Raw genomic sequence first — 16985 nt, 5'->3', positions numbered from 1 at the left:
TCAGAGTGTTGCCTACTACACACACACAGCAAGCTGGTGAGTTAGGGCCCGTGTCGAGGGCGCGCAAAACACGGGCTTCAAGTTAGCGAGAGAACCAACCGCCGGGCGGCCTGCGTGAGAGCACAGCTTGCCTGCGGCTCCTGCTCTCCGTGTGGTTCCAGTCTGAACACCTGGCACGATACTCATTTTTTAAAAATATATACTTATTTTTAATTTATTTATTCATGAGAGACACAGAGAGGCAGAGACCCAGGCAGAGGGAGAAGCGGGCTCCGTGCAGGGAGCCCAATGCAGGACTCGATCCGGGGACCCCCGGGCCACGCCCTGGGCTGAAGGCAGGCGCTCCACCGCTGAGCCCCCGGGCGCCCCTGGGCGCGATATTCAGGACAAGAAACCTCTTAGCGACATTCTCCTGGGCCTGAACTCCTTACAAATCACCATGACTTCAGGGGCGTTCTTTCACTTCCCACAGAAATCCCCACGGGCCCGGGGTGTGTGTGGGCGCCGCCACGCTCGCAGGTAGACGCCGAGACACTGTGCTGGGAAGCGGAGGCCAGACGCCCCCAGGTCCTCCCACCCAAGGCGCAGGGTTCCCGGGTTACGTCAGTGGTGATCTTTAAAGGCACTTGTGGGATTTTTGTGTATGTTTTAACAACTTTTACAGGAAAGGGGGGATTCTAACCTTGCTTAAGAAATACAAAATGCGGCGCCTACTGGGTTCCAGTCCCAAGTTGTCTGATTACCAGCTACACAAAACCTCGGCGATCTTGCTTCTCCTTGGGGCGCCTGGGGGCTCAGCCAGGGAAGCGTCCAGCTCAGGTCATGATCCCAGAGTCCTGGGATCGAGTTCCGCATCGGGCTCCTGCTCAGCGCAGAGCCGGCTTCTCCCTCTGCCCTCCCCTCCTCCTGTGCGCTAATAAAATCAACAACAAAAAAATCAAAGTGTTTGCCACATTCCCTCCCTTCACATATAGTGGAAATTACCCAATCATCTCTACAACTCTGCAGAAAACCTTAAGTTCTACTGCTGACGCTCGGGAGTGTGCAGAAAGGGGACGCAAACACAACTTCCTAGACCAACGAGAACTGCTGCCCATTCATCCCAAATCATCTGCCCATAACCACAGATACAGAACTGGTTTTGACACAGACTGAACTTGAACAGAACGTTGCCATTAGAACTTTAAAAAATTTCATCACATAAAATTAGATGTTCATAAAACAAAACCAAACCCCCCAACCCCCCCCCCCCCCTTCTCCAGGTAAGTAGGATTTTCTCCGAGGTGCCCGTGTGCTGTTGCTACAGCCGGGGGGCTCCTCCCACACTACAAAGGCAGGACCCGGATGGACCCTTGTTCCCCCAGCACCAGCAGGTGCTCCCAGCCCCGGAGCCAGGGGACAGCCAGGCCATGTGGGCACCCAGGGGCAGCGTGCCCTGCAAGGCAACCTCCTGAGAAGTGTCCCCGGCCGAGGTGTGTGTGGGGCCGGACCAAGCGGACAGCCATCGATGTCACACCCCAGCACCCGAATGGCTGTCGTCACTGGCATGGCCCTGCACCATCGGACACCGAGCCCACGTCGCCGCAGCCGTGAGGGGACGCACCACCAGCTCTCGTGAGCTCTGGGCACAGGCAGGTTTAGGCCACATGGAGACTCTCCTGGTAAGAGAAGCGGAACACGATGGGGCCGCCGGAGGCGTCCCTGCCGCAAGTACCTACTGAGCTAGCGGTCATTCCTGTGACCCCAGGCCCCCCCCCGCCCGGCTCTCTGGGAGCCTCGGTGGAGAAATGCTGAGTCACCAGTGAACATGGAGGTAACTGGTTAACAGGTGGGGGTGTCTGTCTCAGCCTGAGTCTGAAACCATGGCTTCGTTTATACCCCAGTCACTGACGGGTATTAATCCTCACCTCCAGGATGGAGACGTGCGTGGCTGCCAAGCATGGGAGAGGGAGTGGCTTTCCACAAGAAATAAGTTACACCAAGGATACTGTATCACTACAAATTTTATTCAGAAACCCATCTTTGTTTTTTTTTGTTGTTTTTTAAAAAAAATTCCCGTTATGAACTGGTTTGGTCAATCAACTACAACACTGTCTAGCAGACATACGGTAAAAACGGCATGGCTCAGAATCGCCCAGATCTTTCGCGGTCTCTCGACCGCCTCCTGTCACGCTCCCGTCCCCCACCGCCGCCGCCGCCACCACCGCCACCGCCACGACCACGGTCTCTAGACCGAGAGCGACGCTCCCGAGACCGGGACCTCGATCTATGCCTGCAACCAAAGAAAAGAAACAAAACTGTCATCCAGAGCAAAGCATCCAACGGTATCTCACAATGATTAACGCTTCCGAATACTGTATCCCCCCGAGTGGATGGCACCAATAAAGGGAAATCGCTCCCACGAAACTGCACGCCCACGCCGTACGTGCACCCAAAAGTCAGGGCAGAAGGGGAGCTTGTCAGGATCATGAGGCAGGTGACCCTCCATGGCCTGTGCTTCCGGGAGGCCAGCTCCAAGGGTCGGGGGCTGTTTGACACCCCCCGAAGCTGTTATCAGGCCCTGGCCCCTCCCCCGCTGGGCTCTGGGGCACGAAGGGCAGGGCTCATCTTCTCCCATGCTTTCTGCTGACAATGAAACAATCACCAACAAGCCCTACATCTCCTGGGACCGGTCTCCCAGGAGGGGGTGAGAAGCCCTGGGGTCAGAACTCAGCCAGGCTGGATAAGATGCCTCTCCTGACTTCCGGGCTCACTCTCTGTTCTGTGGCACCGCAGGCTGCCCTTCACCACCGGGACCACACATGGGACCCTGCCCGATTCTGCCCACGCTCCCTGCCCCCAAAGCAAACGGACACCAACTGGGAGACCCCAGAGGAAACACGCAGCACATGAAGTTATGCTGAGGGATAAACCCTGTGCTCACGAACCCACTCTGACCGCCTCCCCCTCACACAAGTCCCAAGGGCTCGCAGGACAATGTGGGATATTCTTTTAAGAGTACATTTCATACCTGAAAATACATACTATGTCCCAAACAGTGACTTTTACACTCAGGGCACACTTTACTTGAGAAAGTACCTTCCAGAACAGAAAGCACCAGGAGGCAAGAGAAGGCTGTGGGAAGTACTCACTTCTTGCGCCGGCGCCCGTACAGCTCCCGCCGCAGCTCCCTGGAAATGGGCTTCAGGTGCATGAAGTTGCAGAAACCGCCCCGCGTGCACTCCCTGCGGGGAAGCAGAGGCCACCATGCCGCGCGCTGCCTGCTAGTCCCCCGCCAGCCCCCCCGCGGGCCCTGCACCTGCGCCGTCACCTACCCCATCTCGTACTGGCGGCAGCACGCCTCTCGGAAGTCAGTCACCGGGGAGAGCTCAGCGTGGATTGGCTGCCCATTAAACCAGCGGTTGTTCAAGTCAATCACGGCCTTTTCCGCGTCTTCCTCCCGGCGAAACTGAAAAAAATGAAGCAGAGATGCCTGCTGCCCACACTCACCCAGAAAGACCTCCTATCCAAATACACGTGACACGTTCACGGGGGCAAAATATAGTGGGATGCTGCTGCACAGCAAATTTAAAGACAGACTATCTTTATCTGCAATCGGATCACATAATTCTGTGATGGTCTGAGATCAGACACACACAGCCTGGGCTTTCGATCAGTTAAAAGAGCAAATGCGATGATTTGTGTAGGTCATGGGGGCTAAAAAAAAAAAAAAAAAGTAACAAGAAACCACACATATAAACCAACTTCTCCTGCATCTAGACAGTCCGTCAGCAACAGCGATGAAAACCCCAACACCGAAGTGGAGTGACTGCGGTGTCCCATCCATCCCTCCGGCACCCACGGCTGCTGTCATGCCCAGGCTCTGGCCAGCCAAGGACTGAGTGCATTAACATCCATGACTAGCAGCGAGCGTTCAGAACTTTGAAGTTCTAACGTCCGAAGGTAGGCGGTCTTCGCTCCTTAGTCTGCATCAGTCAAGAGACAGAACTCCCACCTGTCAGTCTGTTCCTACCTTGACGTACACGTTCCCAACTAGGTGGTCTCCGAGGTTATCACAGACATTCATCTCCTCGACTTCCCCATACTTCTCCTCCATTTCTGTAAAAACCTCCTGGCGGGGGGGGGAACGACACAGTAATTTAAGGCTCAAGAGATACTTAAAGTACCACCTGCACATAACTCCCATTTAAGCATATCTATGAATAGGAACATATTTTAACTCCTTGCAAATGGATACAGAAGGCGAACAGGCTGGTCACTGTCAAATAGTATCTCACCTCAAAGAACTCATCATAGTGCTCCTGCATCTCGACGTCACTCACGGCACCTATGAACAACAGAAACCTTGCTGGTTAGAGACGGAGCCTTAAAGACAACCCTGCGTTTAACTCAAACTGCTACAGTAACACACATTAGATTGTCTAGAGAGGAAACACAACAGAGCTGCATTCTACTGGAGCACTGAAGATACTGCGTGACAGCCAATTGTTAAAAATTTTAAAGTGTGGTGAAGTTTTTAAATGCCCCCTATGACAGTCTCAGTTCTGGCTATTAAAATCACAGCAAGTTTTAATCAGCATCAAAGGGCCACGTTTTCAGAAAGTGTTAAGGAAAAAGTTTACCCTCAAGAAATTTTTAAATGAAAATTTTCTTCCTTTTATGATTTAAAATAGAGGCCAAGGAATCACACTGATTTTTTCCTCTTTAACAGGCTAAAATAAAAGCTGAAATCAGGGTACGTGATTAAGAGCTAATGTTCCTGACTAATTTCTTACAGATTAGCAGCCACACAATGCTATTATAAAATTCTTTCTGATGCGATTAAAACCCAAATGACGATAAATAAAGACTCAGTAGGATAATTACCAAGTTCAATTACAGTAGTTCGAATGCCTCTGAATAAAGGGAAAGTTACAATGCTTTGCTGAAGGAAGCATTCTTATTTTATATCCCATAACTATTCCCATTAAGTTTATTCTTCATAATGCACATGCACTAAGTGTAATCAATCATGTCCACTGTGTGGGCAGATTTTCCAAATTTACATTCTACCCTCATTATCATTCTACCCAATTTTACCGTTCAAATTCTACAATTCTCTTAACCTAAACCTGAGAAATCACAAAGCTGGCATGTCAATGAACCAGTGTCCCATACAGCCCAATCACGGAGCCTACAAAGGCCGAGTGGCTTCAAGGCTGGGCCAGCTTAATGTTCAGTTGTCCCCTCCCCGACCACACTCCTGGACCGGCAGCCTCATCAGGCGGTGAGGGCACTGGGGCAGAGGCACGCGGATGTATCCACCATGCTGCCTGGGGCAGTTTCCCTGGAAAACTTTATCTTTTGATTCTGAGAATGACTGACATTTACTTTCTAATGCATGGGAGGGGGTAGGAGGGGTGATTCCTGCCATCTTAGTTATTTTTGAATTTCCGGGGGAATCCAGCCTGCTTTAGAACCCAAAACCTCTTGACTGCATTAGGCAACAACTACTCCTCTTGACAGCCCGGTACAATTTAAAAGCTATCGTGGACATGACCTCCTTCCCCGGGCAAATCAAGTTCTTAAGGAGTAGTCGTCGGGAGAAGAGATGCCCATTCCAAAGGGCAGATTTTAATCTTTACATTCCCTTCTCACATCAGAAAAAAATGAGGAGAAAAGTTATTTGCATGCTCAAAGTGCTAGCCCTGTTGAGTCAGGCTCTAGTGGTGGTTCAAAGACTGTTGTAGTCATGGTATTTCTAATTCTCTCCCTGGAGAACAGCATTGTACCTTAGTGACTTCTGGGAAGTTCAATTTGAAAATGTTCAATAGTGGGCATATTTTATCTTCTAGACTCTGGTTAAAAATCTCCAGTCAACCATATAACTAGGGCAGGACAGAGATGAGTGATTAAGACACTGGTCAACTGCAAAGTCATCTACGTGACTCCATGGATCTTACATAATACCACCTGAAGATACCCAGTTTTCTCACAGAAACTTTCTTCAACTGGGATTCATACTTCTATACACGAAAGGGCATGTTAAAAAGTTGTAAATTTAGGAAACTGATGAACTCGGCTGGTTGAAATTTACTCGAAGGCTCTGTTGCAGGTTCATCAGCTTAAATGGATTTTCTACCTAAATTGAACAATCAGAACTTCATTTAATTTGTAGAATCTGGAGCCCATAATCAGAATATTTGGTACAGCTCAACTTTTATTATGTAGCATACGCACAACAAGAGCACTGTGAATCGCAGGTAAAGACACGAAGAAAACTAATCCAACATTGTTTTGTCAACGAAGCATCCGCAGTCCCCAAGTAAACGATCAGGGCAAAGAATGATTAATTGTCATTACTCAATCATCAACCTCTCATTCGTTTTTACCCCAGGGCAGGGCTGTTACGAAAATTATTTAATAAGTCCATATGTAAGTACTTCCCTCCACCTATTGATTTTGTTTCTTTAAAAAACAAAGCAAAACCAAGTATTTTAAAACAAGGGCTACCCGTAAATCCTGTTGCCATCAGATTCAGGGAAACAAATGATCTGCTATCAGGTCAGCACAGCATGGAGAAACACGGTGTGTTGGCAGGAAAACCTTCCCAGCCCTCCCCCACACAGACACGTGCACTGTGCACTCACACAGCCGCACAAAGAGGGTGGGGAGGGTGGCCCCGAGCGGGCGGTGTAGAATGCCCTATGAGCTGAGGAGCCGTGGGCCAAGGATGTGTGGGACTTAGGTCTGTGGCTATTCAGGGGCACCCGTGGACAGCATTTTCTATTACATTTTGCAGCTTCAAAACAAACTAGAAAATGAGAAGCTGTTTGGTTTGGACCCCTTGATTTTAGCAGGAGTCCAGGATGATCCTTTCAATGTATCCAGATGACTGAATTCATTCCACGGCTCAAGAGCCATAAAATCTAAATTTTAGCTTATCGAAACTTCCAGGGATACTAATATGGATCCTGTTCTTGAAAAACTACCCCTGAGGAAACACAACGTTTGTAACTTAAATTTACTATTTCTCAACATAGGGAGAAACGAGCAGTGTCTACTAAATGCCCAGACTAGCTCCATCTCCCCACCAAGTACACCTTTCCTTTTCCACACGTAGTAAGCTAGCTTCTCCAAGTTGCAGAAAGCTATGTAAAGGACTTTGGTTAAAGACTGAGTCGGCATAGGGCTGGTGTTGAGGAAAACTCAGAGGGGTCCGTGCAACTCGGAAGACCCTCATTGGGAAACACTCTCAGAACAATGCTCTTACAATAAAAGCATGAGCTCCAGAATGGAGTTCAAGAAAAAGTCTGATAAGACATAAAGCCTCAAAAATAATTTCAGAATACTGTTTTTTAACGTGAGAGAAATTTTCAGATACTATTGCTCTTAAGAGGGGAAGAACACAGCTGCACATTTAACTCCAAGTATATTCTCCCCTGGGATGACGGTCAAGGTAGCAAGAGCAGCAGCTCCAAGCTATCGTACAGGGAGGGTATCCTTTCTGGTCAGTTTTTGTTTCTTAAAAAGTGGGCAGGACTTCAAATCTCAGAGGTTTCCATGGGGTCAGTGGGACACAAGCTCTCGACACCTCTAGTGAAAGGCCGTCCTTGACACTACAGCGGCAGACCAGGTGGAGCTGACACTGAGCTCTGACACGCAAGCCCAGGGAACCAGGGAAGGAACTTGTATGAACTTACAGCGCAAACCGTCAGCAGACTGGGAAGAGTTTTGAGGGTTACGGTAAATGTTCAAGAGGGCAATGGTCTGAAATACAAAACGCAACAACTTTATATTATGGAAAATTAAATTTAAACACTTAACCGGTTTCCTGTGGCGATCACTTCAGTCAAGACTCAGTGCTGAAAAAAGAGCAAGTTATTTTCTTTCGAAGCAGAGAGGTTTTTCTCTTAGTTGGTGGCTGTCTTGGAGCACCCTAACACTGCAACGTCACAGAGATCCCATGATATGCTGATATTGTATTTCTGTTCACGGGACGCAAAGATTCTCCATTTCCAAGTTCCAGCCCAGTTACGAGTGCAAGCAACTTGGCAGGTTACTACCAAAATGGTCTTCGCTATTACAGAAAACTTCATGAGCTGAGAAAGTGCCTGCATAAACTGAGGACAAAAACCACGGGAGCAGAGAAATACAATAATTACATATCATGAAATCTCCACTTCCTAGAGGAAAAATTGTAATGGTGAAATAAAACCCACACTTATTGGGCAACTTACCTTATTGATTCCTAAACATTCCTAAGATTTTTACCTTTACAGAAAGAACTTAATAAAGGCCAGGGGTTCAGGCACTGGAAAGACCAGTGTTTGGCTGGGAACTGTCAAGTGTCACATGGACAGACCCCCTCCCTCTCGTTAACAAACGTCAACCCAGGGAAGAGGCCTCCCCAGCGCCCTTGCCTCAGACAGCCTCCTGAACGTGGCCAAGTATCAGGTTCTTGCCGTAGGTACCAAGGCCTTCCAGCACCTTGTCCTGTTTGCAACAGCTCTACGTCAGCAGCTCAGAAGCCAACAGTATTTGTCTCAATTAAGAGTGGGCTCTTTAACACCATTGTTTTAAAAAAATTTCTCCAACTGTGGGACTTACAGTGTGAGCCGTCAGCCGTCTGTGCACTGTTTTGGGGATTACGATAGATGTTTTGAATCAAGATGGTCTGCGGGGAAAAAAAAATAAAAAGGGGAATTCTACTGGCTGCTGTGCATGTATTAGACAATTGCAAAGAGACAACTTGTTTGCAAATGGCTCAACGCTTGCTTGTCTGTTTCCCACAAGTCAGACACTTGTCCTCTGAAGAGCACACCCAAACCATCATATTATGAAAACAGAGTGTGAGCAGTGACTTAGGTCAAGTCAGCCAGCAACCAGGAAGAAACTGTAGCCATTCTTTTCAGTAGTCCCACATTATTCCAGTGTTTTAATGCAAGATAAATGATAGCAAACTAACGGTTTTCTTATACTCCAAGCTAGCAGACACTAAGATGTTGAAAAATTCACATGCTAATCATATTCCCCACACAAAATGATTTTTTTTTTTTTTTTTTTTTTTTTTGGGAAAACCAAATGCGTAAGTCAACTGTATGCAGTCCATCAAGCTGTCTGGTCTCACAGGAAACAGGCGCACCAAATGGGTGTCCTGACTGTCATGGACACCTATCCCACATTTGTTTGCTTGGTGGGACCTCTGTTTACATAATACAATAGCTTAAACATCTGTTCTTTTCCGATCCTTCTTTAAGGGAAAAAAATCCTTTTAGCCCTTGTGCTTTAAACTGGATCAGGAAGACTTGAAACCTTACATTGTACCGTTCTTCTTAAAATCAAGTTGTCTGAAAAAACAAACCATGTTTAAGTTAGTAGGCTAATATATTACATGAATCTTAACGTCCACATCACTGCAAGAAGCTTAAAAAGAAACCCACACTGAGTTTTACAAGCTGAACCAATATACTGCATGATTCAGAAAAATAAATGTTTAGTCTCAACAACACAGGTCCACAGCAGTTTTGTGAGTGGCTTTACAAAACCTGCAGTTCCGTTTCTAGCTACATTTAAAGGAAGAAGTTGTGTGGGCACACCCCAAAGGTCTGCTATGGGGAAACCCACACGGGAGGAACCTCAACCGCCAGGCCATGACCATGTACATGGTGGTCATACACACACACACACACACACACACACACCCCTTCCTGCAGAGCCTTGCATCTTCCCCCAGCCACCAAGTACTGCCCCGGGTCAACTTATCTTGGCCTCGGCTGTTTCCCAAAGCTGACTTGACTCAGTTTTCAATGGGAATCACCAGTAAGCGTAACAACTCTGACAGAAAGCTATACAGAGCCCAAATATTCAACAAGGAATTCATTTTAGGTCTTGCTCGGGTCATCTGGCAGTGGTTGGTTAGTGAAGGAAACTATACCCAGAGGGGGCATTGCAATTCCATTACAATTGGGGTCAGGATTGCCTGAAACCAACCAAGCCCGTAACAATGAGATGCTCAGGTGAACGCGTAGAACTGACCCCAACGTTAATGGAATCGCTGCCTCTTCTTGATCCAAAGTACTCAGATTAACTTCACATTAACATTCTGAGGTATCAGTGATTCACACAGAAAATAAACCAAATGGCTCTGGATAGCTTAAAGAAAACTTTCCTACCAGGATCATTTCTCTCTCAGCCCAACACCTGGCACATCTGGAAGTAACCCACAGAATCAAAAATCTCAATGGACACGTAAGATGTTTGGTAACTGCCCAATCTATAATCACCGGCTTAGCTGGGGAGATTTAGTTCAGAAATCAAGCCACTTAAAAAAAAATTGCAGTAAGGTTTACAGCAAGATCTACAATATTCTGAGATTCAAAAAAGAGACATATTCTCCTAAATTAATGATAGGTTCTTGTTATACTAACCATGCTGTGTCAGTAGAATAATAGGGGAGAGGAAGCCATCACCCCTCTTCTAAAAACATATTACATTGTGGGGTTTTCTTTGGGCTTAAATTAGAAAATACAAATGTCTCTTTCCTACAGCAACTGGCTAATTTACCTAAATACTTATAGTAAAATGTAAACATCTGTTCTGGCAGAAGTTTAAGAACACGTGAACAGGATGATGTGAGCTCAGAGGCAGGGTCTGGCAGCTTCCAGGGGCTACACACAATAGCTACCCAATGATTCGGAGGATGCCCACTCAGATGTCACCACCAGTGGGAAGGAACTTAAGCCCTCAGTCTGGAAAGACTAGAATTTTTCAGTCTAAATATCCAGATAAACATGGGCAGAAGTTTCCCGATTCCTATTACAGGTGCTTTTTTCCTAACTCCTCAGTGATCACCTGTAGGATGCAAATCCCACCTGTTCTTCAGTTAACAAACAAAGCCAACCAAAAAATCTACAATTTCTGATTGATCTAAAACTCACAATGGACGACCTAAGCCCAAGCTAACAGGCACCTCTCAACCAACCAAATAGACCGGCTACAAATAACTGAAGGTAAATGCCCATCTTCAAATGTTAAGTTTCATTTTTAATGTTTCTATGACATGATGTCATGGCTAACCCCTCACCTGGGCATCTGCAAGAGGGGGCACACCCAGGACTACTGGGGAACCCCTGAGCATGTGCTGAGAATGGCACAAGCACCCCTGTGGGTGGCTCTGTCCGTCTCTGCTGCCTGGAGAGAGCAAAATGCAGAAAGCCCACTTGGCTTCAATCGGTGCCAGGAAACAAGGCTAAGTCCACGCTGGTGAGGCTGCCCCCACTGGACCCACATCTATGAGAGAGGAAGGGGTGGCAAGGCGGCAAAGACCAGTCATAGCCAACAAGCAAACACTGATCACTTCTTTGTAAAAAGCTTCTCTAACGGTGGTGGAAGGACCTGTCTTGCAGACCTCCTCCTGGGGGTGGTTCACTGGTCTCATTCTCATTTAAACAGAACAACATACAAACACAATGGAGACTAAAACTACTAGAGAAAAAAATGTCCTATGTAATACATGGAAAATCATTAACTGCCTCTGTAAAGTACATGAAGTTTTGATAATTTGCATGAATACAGAAAAAAGAAAGAAAAAAAAAAACAAACCTGGCTAAAGGTCGGTTTATTGTGCAACCGAGAGCATCTGTCTCCATGACGACATGCTCCAATTTTGAAATAAAATGAACAGTTGACTCTGTAAGGGAAAATAAGAGCTGATTATTTTGCTGGGAAGGCATCAAACAGATGTAAATACGTCAACATCACATATGCTTCTGAACTACTTTTCTTTTGCTTTGAGAAAACACAGGCATACAGTTTTCTTGGGTAGCAGGTACCTTCCCCTTCCTAGCAGCATTTCCGGGTGACCCTCCCCTCAATCTGCCTCTGACAAACACGTTAGTCCTTCAACGAAGGGTGCTCTAATTCCACCCCAGACACCCCCCATCCAAAGCCACTCCATTCTCAACTACTTGCTCTGCTCTGCTGTTTCTTCTTAATGGAATATTTAAGCTTAAAACTGAATTTAATTCAAAACATATCTATTCTCTAGCGTTCCATGATGAAATTCTCTCTTGAGGACACCAACACAGCACAGTGAGGGTTGAGATTCTGACTCTGCCACTAGCTACCTGGGCTTGGGCAAGTCACCCCACCTCTCCTGGTCCCAGGAGCCATCTGCAAAATGAGGAAAATGCCAAGCTGGCTTTGTTCCAAGAATCACATGCCATGTGTACACTTCATACTTAGTGCTCATTAAATGCAATCTCTCACTAAAACAAAGTCCATGTTCTCTCATTCATGACGCCAGACCAACAGGAAATTTCCAAACACAGGTCTGAAGTATGGCAGTCTCCTGGTTTCAATACACCGAACACAAGCTATCAGGGGAACTCATCTGCTTGTTCCTACACAAGGCCACCTCCTGTCTGTATCACAAAGCTCTCCCTTAGGACCGTTCAAATACCTGGATGATCCAGATCAAATCAAAACTAGCAATCCAGCCATCACCGTGACAGCAATGTCAGATGGCTCAGACCTGTGATGGGTCATGAAATCTTACTGGATGAGCACCACTCAAAGCTAGACTTGGAGACTTGGGAGGGTCACTCTGTAGGTTCAATTTTTTTTAGCAAGGGCTCTACGTTCAGACAGCCAATCCAGAGTTAGAATTAAAGGGTCTTAAAATTTGATGGTCTGCAAAGATCAATTAGCCACCAATTTATCAGGTATCAACAATAAGCATGGAAAAGTCTGAATTTACCAGGGGAGGAAAATTACGTATTTGCAAACTTATCCTTAAGTCTTACTTCACATATAATTTGAATACATAATTTACATCTTCAGAAAATCACCTGAAAATTAAGAGCTTATTTTAAAAATACCTCAGAATGGGCAAAACCCCCTCCTGAACAACACCCAACTATTCTATATAATTAAAACAATCTTTGTTTCTGTACTTTCAGAAATGGCTTTAATTTCATAGCACTTGATTAGAATTTAGTATATCAGTCAAAGCTTTCCTAGTAATAAACTTTTAGCAGTCCACTTATTAAACCACTGAAATAAAAGAGATTTTTAAAAAAGTGACCATTACAGAGAAGATATTAGAGGACCAACCTTGCTTGAATTTAGAAAATGACCATAAGTTCAAATGTAGGACTACATAAATTTTTTAATTGGCACACACCTACATTTTACTTCTAGCTTGGCGGGGAAAAACGTTAGCAAGAATCATCATCTTTGTTTTTCAGGCGTTGATACGGTGTCCTGGAAACTAAAACCCCACAAATCTCCCCGAAATGAGACGAGTAACAGATTAAATAATCAAGTTTCCTGAATTAAAGCCATGCCTTTACAATACGGCTTTAGTAGGCTAAAATGTGGTTACTTACATCAGGAATATAAAAAAAGGAAAAAAAAAAAAAGGAATATAAAAAAAGGTTAATTGGAATAAACCTCTAAAAGTTCTGCAGAGTACAGCGAAGGCACCATCTGATGTAGCTTTTTATAAGAATAAAGAAAAAAACTTTATGGACTACAAGTCATGGCCCACACTATTATAAGCTCAGGGAGGAAGTTACTGACGCATCTTCCTAATCATTCTACACTGCAAGAAGGCTCTTTCCAGCAGAGCTGGCCCATTCATTCAGGATGATGTTTACAGGTAGCTTCCTCCTCTGAGCCCCGTCCACAGCGCTTAAAAAGCATCACATCGGTGCATCTAACTTTAATTTCCCTTTCCCGACATACAACCCCCCCCTCCCGTTCCTGGAGATCAAGACCCAAGTTTCATTCATCTTTAAGTCATCAGAGATGGACTCAATAGTGTTTCTGGAGTGACCACGACTAATGATCATGTCACTTGGTTTTGTCACTACAATATATAACCCCCTCTTCCAAACACAAGATGTTTTACAGGACAGACTGCATCCTGGAAGACAAAGAATTTAAAGTGTTTCAGGGGCCCCTGGCTGGCTCAGTCGGCGGAGCAGTGCGTGGCTCTGGATTTCAGGTTTCTGAGTCTGAGCCCCACGCTGGGTGTAGAGATTACTTAAAAATAGAATCTTTAAAGGGCGACCGGTGGCTCAGCGGTTGAGCATTTGCCTTCAGCCCAGGGCCTGATCCTGGAGACCTGGGATCGAGTCCCGCATCAGGCTCCCTGCATGGGGCCTGCTTCTCCCTCTGCCTGTGTCTCTCCCTCTCTCTCATGAATAAATAAAATCTTTTTAAAATAAAATAAAATCTGTAAGATAGAATTAAAAAAACCCGTGTTTGAAAAAGTGGTTTTAGGGCAGCCTGGGTGGCCCAGTGGTTTAGCGTCAGCCTTTGGTCCAGGGCGTGATCCTGGAGTCCTGGGATCGAGGCCCATGTCGGGCTCCCTGCATGGAGCCTGCTTCTCCCTCGGCCTGTGTCTCTGCCTCTGTCTCTCTCTTTTTCCCATGAATGAATAAATAAAATCTTAAAAAAAAAAAAAAAAAAAGAAAGAAAGAAAGAAAAAGAAAAAGTGGCTTTACAACATTATAACAAACCGAGGGCTGGATCATCAAGAGCCCTCATCAAGGTAGAGCCCAGAAGAATCCCAACACCGTTAACTACTTCTCCAAAATGCAGACCGAGCCGCAGCTTAGTCTAGTCTTTAGTAGGTTTCCAAATAAGAGTTATATCCTAAATGAGGACATTTTCCCTGGAGTCCAAACTTCGGCCAGCGCACCGGGAATTAAAACCTCCAAGATCAAAATCCAATTTTTTTTTTTTTTTTTTTTTTTGCTTTTTGCTTTTAACCCAACAACCGGGTAGGAGAGGCACGCAACCTTTAAAAAAAAAAAAAAAAAGAGGTGGGGGGACGGCGAGGAGGGACCCCCCGTTTCTCTGGATGCTGGAACCACAGGTCCGAGCGCGTTCAAAGCTGCGGGCCGAGCTCACGGGTCCTCCCGACCCGCCGCGTCCAGGCCGAGGCTCGCGGGGTGGACGCGGCCCCGAGCAGCCGGGCCCCGGGCTGTCCAAGGCCGCCGGGCCGCCGCCGCGTTCGGGGCCCAAGCGGGGGGCGGGGGCCGGTTCCCGTGGACAACTTCGGCGCGACCCGCGACGGCTCGGCGGCGGGACGCGGGCCCGGGGCGCCCCCACACGGGCCGGGCGCCGAGCACCCCCGGCGGGAGAGGCCGCGCCGCCCAGCGGAAGCCCGCCCGGGCGCCCACGAGGCGGCGGCGCGCGGCTCCCGAGGCCGGAAGGGCCGCCGCGCCCCTCCCCCCCGCCCGCCCGGGCCTCCCGCCGCCGCCCGCGCCCCGCCCGCCCCCGCGCCCCCGCCCCGGAGCCCCGCCGGCGGCTCCCACTCACTTGTCTTTCTCGGTGCCAAAAATGGAGGCCAAGTACTCCGCCATTTCCCACCCGCCGCCGCCACCGCCGCCGACGCCGCCGACCCTGCCCGACGCCCGCGGGAGACGTCACCCGGACGCGACGACGCTCGCCCCGCCCCGACGGCCTGGCGGCGCTGCCCAATCGGGAGAGGCGTTGCCTGCGCGTGGGCGGGGCTTGGCGAGGACGAGGCTCCGCCCCCTCGGCCCCGGAGCCCGCGCTGCGTGCGGCCGCCCCCCCCTCGTCCGAGTTCTCCTCTCCCGGAAGGCGGCGCGCGGGGGGCGGCGGGGCGGAGGCTGCGGGCCGGGCGGGGCGCCCTGTGCGCGTGCGCGGGAGCGGGAGGGGCGGGGCGGGCGAGGCGGGCGGGACCCCTGGGCTCGCGCGCTGCCCGCGGGGCTGGAGTCGGGAGAGCCGGGCCGGTGCGCGGGGCCCAGAGCGGGAGGCCCCAGACCGGGCTGCGCAGGGACCGGGGCGGCGGCGGCGGCGGCGGGATGCGGGGCATCCTCGCTGTCCCCGGAGAGGGCCCGTCCTCACTGTCCCCCCGGAGAGGGCCCGTCCTCACTGTCCCCCCAGGAGAGGGCCCGTCCTCACTGTCCCCCGGGAGAGGGCCCGTCCTCACTGTCCCCCCGGAGAGGGCCCGTCCTCACTGTCCCCCCCAGGAGAGGGCCCGTCCTCACTGTCCCCCGGGAGAGGGCCCGTCCTCACTGTCCCCCCCAGGGCCCGTCCTCACTGTCCCCCCGGAGAGGGCCCGTCCTCACTGTCCCCCCCAGGAGAGGGCCCGTCCTCACTGTCCCCCCGGAGAGGGCCCGTCCTCACTGTCCCCCCCAGGAGAGGGCCCGTCCTCACTGTCCCCCCCAGGAGAGGGCCCGTCCTCACTGTCCCCCCAGGAGAGGGCCCGTCCTCACTGTCCCCCCCAGGAGAGGGCCCGTCCTCACTGTCCCCCGGGAGAGGGCCCGTCCTCACTGTCCCCCCCAGGGCCCGTCCTCACTGTCCCCCCAGGAGAGGGCCCGTCCTCACTGTCCCCCCGGAGAGGGCCCGTCCTCACTGTCCCCCGGGAGAGGGCCCGTCCTCATTGTCCCCCCGGAGAGGGCCCGTCCTCGCTGTCCCCGGAGAGGGCCCGTCCTCACTGTCCCCCCGGAGAGGGCCCGTCCTCACTGTCCCCCCAGGAGAGGGCCCGTCCTCACTGTCCCCCCGGAGAGGGCCCGTCCTCACTGTCCCCCCCAGGAGAGGGCCCGTCCTCACTGTCCCCCGGGAGAGGGCCCGTCCTCACTGTCCCCCCCAGGGCCCGTCCTCACTGTCCCCCCAGGAGAGGGCCCGTCCTCACTGTCCCCCGGGAGAGGGCCCGTCCTCACTGTCCCCCCCAGGGCCCGTCCTCACTGTCCCCCCAGGAGAGGGCCCGTCCTCACTGTCCCCCCGGAGAGGGCCCGTCCTCACTGTCCCCCGGGAGAGGGCCCGTCCTCATTGTCCCCCCGGAGAGGGCCCGTCCTCACTGTCCCCCCGGAGAGGGCCCGTCCTCGCTGTCCCCGGAGAGGGCCCGTCCTCACTGTCCCCCCGGAGAGGGCCCGTCCTCACTGTCCCCCCAGGAGAGGGCCCGTCCTCACTGTCCCCCCGGAGAGGGCCCGTCCTCACTGTCCCCCCCAGGAGAGGGCCCGTCC

The 16985-nt window shown here is 50.0% G+C and overlaps 1 protein-coding gene across 3 annotated transcripts; it reads right to left on the bottom strand.

Annotated features, from left to right (window-relative positions):
• Positions 1-1985: 1985 nt before the first annotated feature.
• U2AF1 (U2 small nuclear RNA auxiliary factor 1) lies at positions 1986-15459 on the bottom strand. Of its 3 annotated transcripts, XM_072739532.1 has the most exons (9): positions 15313-15429; positions 11584-11671; positions 8590-8656; positions 7683-7749; positions 4278-4327; positions 4013-4111; positions 3315-3448; positions 3132-3224; positions 1986-2272 (listed from the first exon to the last, which is right to left on the bottom strand). In XM_072739532.1, the coding sequence occupies exons 5-9, from the start codon at positions 4305-4307 to the stop codon at positions 2125-2127; spliced, it is 504 nt and encodes a 167-aa protein (XP_072595633.1). In that variant the 5' UTR covers positions 4308-4327; positions 7683-7749; positions 8590-8656; positions 11584-11671; positions 15313-15429; the 3' UTR covers positions 1986-2124. The 3 variants fall into 3 exon arrangements, with proteins under 3 accessions (XP_072595633.1, XP_072595632.1, XP_072595631.1); XM_072739531.1 differs by lacking the exon at positions 7683-7749 and having other exon boundaries at positions 15313-15459; XM_072739530.1 differs by lacking the exon at positions 8590-8656 and having other exon boundaries at positions 15313-15459.
• Between the last annotated feature and the right edge of the window lie 1526 nt (positions 15460-16985).

The sequence above is a fragment of the Vulpes vulpes genome, chromosome 15, assembly GCF_048418805.1.
Source record: "Vulpes vulpes isolate BD-2025 chromosome 15, VulVul3, whole genome shotgun sequence".
Taxonomy (NCBI): domain Eukaryota; kingdom Metazoa; phylum Chordata; class Mammalia; order Carnivora; family Canidae; genus Vulpes; species Vulpes vulpes.
This window is presented reverse-complemented; position numbering and strand designations above follow the sequence as displayed.